This window comes from Octodon degus, unplaced genomic scaffold (assembly GCF_000260255.1).
Source record: "Octodon degus isolate 3935 unplaced genomic scaffold, OctDeg1.0 scaffold00030, whole genome shotgun sequence".
NCBI classification, from domain to species: Eukaryota; Metazoa; Chordata; class Mammalia; order Rodentia; family Octodontidae; genus Octodon; species Octodon degus.
In genome coordinates, this window is record NW_004524606.1 from 7,561,804 (window position 1) to 7,565,846 (window position 4,043).

The 4,043-nt window shown below is 43.6% G+C and overlaps 1 protein-coding gene across 1 annotated transcript; it reads right to left on the minus strand.

Moving 5' to 3' along the window:
- Positions 1–1,582: 1,582 nt before the first annotated feature.
- On the minus strand, positions 1,583–3,013 carry LOC101576452 (sperm motility kinase X-like). The gene has a single exon (XM_004629543.1). It carries the CDS (start codon positions 3,011–3,013, stop codon positions 1,583–1,585), a length of 1,431 nt encoding a protein of 476 aa, XP_004629600.1.
- Positions 3,014–4,043: the final 1,030 nt, after the last annotated feature.

Consider the following 4,043-nt stretch of genomic DNA (forward strand, 5'->3'; position numbering starts at 1 on the left):
TTTGGAGGATAGGTGCTGTAGACCTTTCCGGTCTTCCCTTCACATGTTGTTCTTGCCTATAATATGGCCAAAAGGCTCTGCAGAAGACACCAAACACTGCAGTGTGCAATTCTCTCTGCTCACAACAACAGCGAGAAGCACTCTTCCTTTCTCTATTTTGGCCTCTGGGAGGCTCGCCTGGGAGTCACAGCATTGTTTTCTGATTTTGTGACAGAGCCAGGTTTCACTTCCTTCTGCTCTTCTCAGCTAGGCACTGTGGGCCTCGTCCACCCACGGGATCCTGCTGACAGTATCGGCAGGGTGCTCAACATTTCATGTACTTCACTCCCATTGCGTATGGGAGAAAGGAGGTTTCTTCTTCTTCTTCTTCTTCTTCTTCTTCTTCTTCTTCGTCTTCTTCTTCTTCTTCTTCTTCTTCTTCTTCTTCTTCTTCTTCTTCTTCTTCTTCTTCCTCTTCCTCTTCCTCTTCCTCTTCCTCTTCCTCTTCCTCTTCCTCTTCCTCTTCCTCTTCTTCTTCTTCTTCTTTTTCTTCTTCTTCTTCGTCCTCGTCATCATCCTTGTCGTCGTCGTTGTCGTCATCGTCATAGTCTTCGTCTTCGTCCTCGTCCTTGTCCTCGTTGTCGTCCTTGTCCTCGTCGTCGTCGTCATCGTAGTCTTCGTCTGTGTCTCTCCTCCTCCTCCTCGTCCTCCTCCAATTGTATGTCAGAGAAACCTTCTGTCTCCCCAGTGTCCTATCCCCTGCAAGCCCTTCAATGATGCTTGGCAATTCAATTTTACTTGGTTCTCTATTTTTGAATTCTTTGAGTACCTGTTGGAATTGTCTGGCTTTACCACACCGAGGACTACAGCTTTACTCACAGTTTACCTGATCTACCAGATAGTCTTGCAGGGTTCGACTTGCTCTTTCCCTTGGCCTGGCCATTGTTCATGATGTGGTGAGTGCTAGGTCTGGGGTGAGGATTTGGGTACTGAGATCCAGGCATGGACTGGGTTTTCTCCTCTCCCACCTTCCATATTCTGGACTTTAGATCAGCTGAGTTATCTTGCTGGCTATTGTACCATGTCAGGCTTTATCTTCTACCCTTGCCTAAGAGAAATAGCTGAGCCAGAAGTACTCACTGTCACCAGTGCCCTGTCGATGACCACAGTGTTGTGCATATCTCCTTTCAGGAAAGATGGAGATCACAGGGTCAGGCAAGCCAGATACACTTGTTTGAATGTCTGACCCTACTTCTTCTTGAAGTAGTGCATGCTTAGCTGATCCTGCCTTACTGTCCAATCAGTGTGGCTAGAAAGTGGGCTTATCTTCTTATTCACTGAAAATGCAAGGAGACATGTGACATGAACTCTTTGTTTAAAATAAATAATGATTTCATTCTTGCCTATAATCACAGCCACTCTCTTCTGCAACAGATCTCCAGCTCACTCATCCTGTCCATCTGAAAGTTTCCTCTGCCCAACAAATCTCCCTTTCTTCTTTTCCCTCCTCTAGCTTCCCACAATAGAATAAAATGCAGGAGAGGCAGCTGGACCTTCCTGCCTACTTATTTTTTATCCATGTCTCTGTTGCCCAATATAATACTTACATTGGAACCACTCGGCTCTTTTTCCGTGCTGTAAGGCAGCAATTGCTCAGATTCTGCTTAAATGCTGCAATCCTCCTCTTCACCCTCTTCCAACATGGCATCCTCTTAGAGGAGCTGGGGGGTGTTGGTTCAATGCAAGACTGGCTGGTTGTGCTGGGTTTGGTGGTCTTATAGAGCTTGTGTTTCCTGTCACACTGATTCCCTGGGAGAAGGGAGTCATTGTTGGGGGCAGATCCACCACTGTTCTGGAGGAGAGCTGAGGAGGTAGGATCTGTAGGTTCTGTATCACTCTGATTTTCAGGGAGAAAGAAGTCATTGTTGGGGACAGGGCAAGCACTGCTCTGGAGGGAAACTGAGGTGGTGGGATCCATGTGGTCTTGAAGTAGTGTATCACCCTCCTTGGTGGGTTTCATGCTGATGGTGCGAATACCTGATCCCTGGCTTGCTTGGTGCTCCAAAAGAAGATAGGTGGCCATCCGGTAATCAAATTTTTTTAGCAGGAGGGATTTTTTTATTTTTTCAGGGTTGTGTCCTAAAGCATACATCAACTTTAGGATCTCAGGTTTAGGGCATTCTGGAAGCAGATTAGGAGGCGGACAGGAAGATAGTTCACCCTGGCAGAGCCATGGGTGCTGCAAGATGTCCTCTAGTGTTGGCCACTGCACAGAGTCAATGGTGAGGAGCATACCAATTAGATTTTGCAGATCTGTGGAGAAAGAATGGGGACAGTAGTGCCTGCCCTGCAGGATCATCTGTTTCACATGCAAGGGATGGATCTCCTTGAACGGTGTGAACCCCACCACAATCTCATAGAGGATAATGCCGAGTCTCCAAATGTCCTCAGCAAACAGCTCTCTTTGGCATAGTAGTGGTTCAGGGGCAGTGTCTGGCAGTGTGTTGCAGATCTTGGTCCCCATCCCGAAGTCACAGATTTTAACTGTGCCATCCTCATCTAACAAGATGTTATCCGATTTTAGGTCCCCATGAATGATGCCTTGTTCATGGAGGTATTGGATGGCACAGATGATCTGCCAAAATATTCTTCTGGCTTCCTCCTCTTCTATACCATTGGCATCACGGATGTAAGACATCAGGTCTCCTCCACCTGCATATTCCATCACCATGTACACTTTCTCCTTTGTTTCAATAACCTGTAATAACTGGATGATATTTGGATGTTGCAACGATTTCATGAGGTTGACCTCCAACATGATGTTGTCAGGATTCTCTCCTTTTGGCAGCACTTTGATGGCCACTGTCATTCCAGTGGACAAATGTCTGGCCAGCACTATATCAGCAAAATTGCCCTGGTTGATTCTCCGTAGGATGTGGTAATGATCTTTCAGCCTCTCTGAATAGAAGGAGCTGGCAGGGAAGCCCAACAATGATGATGTTAGTTCACTATGCTCACTCCTAAAAGTAGGCATCATGAACCAAATTTTATAATCACTTTACCAACTAATCATAAAATGAATTGGCTAGGAATCACAGAGGTTATCTCAAGCAAGAGGTCTCTATAGAACCAAAAACACTCATCACAGCTGTGGCCTTATATGTAATGTCTGAAGTGACCTCACAATGGTATGAGACTGCTGATCATGGCTTTACAATGTTCACCTTTCAAGGGACTGCATAGTTGCTCCTTGTGAGGTCAGAGCACAAAATGGCCCAGTTGTGCCTGCCCATAACTCACATGTTTATTTCACTTTTTGATCCATAGGACTTTCTGTGCTTTAATTAAAGAAAAGGATGCAACACTTTTGTTAATGTGGCTTATAGAGATTTACATTTCATTTCTTAGAATTAAAAACCTGTAAGATCTTCAAAGTCTTTTTTGTATCTGGCTTGAGAACATGTAATATCTTCTGTTTGAAAGACCTTATGATATCTATACTCAATATAACCAATTCATTTTTCTTTAAATTCTCACTGATAGGTCTCAAAGGGATGATATAACATCACTGGAATTATAATAACCAAGATGTTCTCTTTATAAGACACAGTAAGGCATAGTAATACAAAACAATCATTGTGTTTATCATAAAAACAACTTGGATGTTGGCCATGTGCAGTGTTGAATGAAAAAACAAAATAAGGTAAAATCACTGTTGATTAAGAATTCTTTATTATCTATTCAGTCAAATGGCCCCTACAAAATGAGGAAGAAAGTAAATCATTCCAACATATAAACATTGAGGTATTTGATTCCCTACCACTAGACGTAGCAGATATAACTCAAAACTCTAAAGAACTAAATAATAAAGATAAATACATGGATGTGAAGGACCACTTGAGCAGCTCTCCTTGAAAGAAGAGCATCTGTCTCCTTTTTGACTGAGTCTAACCCTATTTCCTCATATTGATATGTGCAGAGTTGGCTAGGACTTCTGTTTATCCTTCAATTGGCCTTAAGCAATGTATATTGGTCTAGCTGAGGTGCTGGTGATAGTCTTTGAA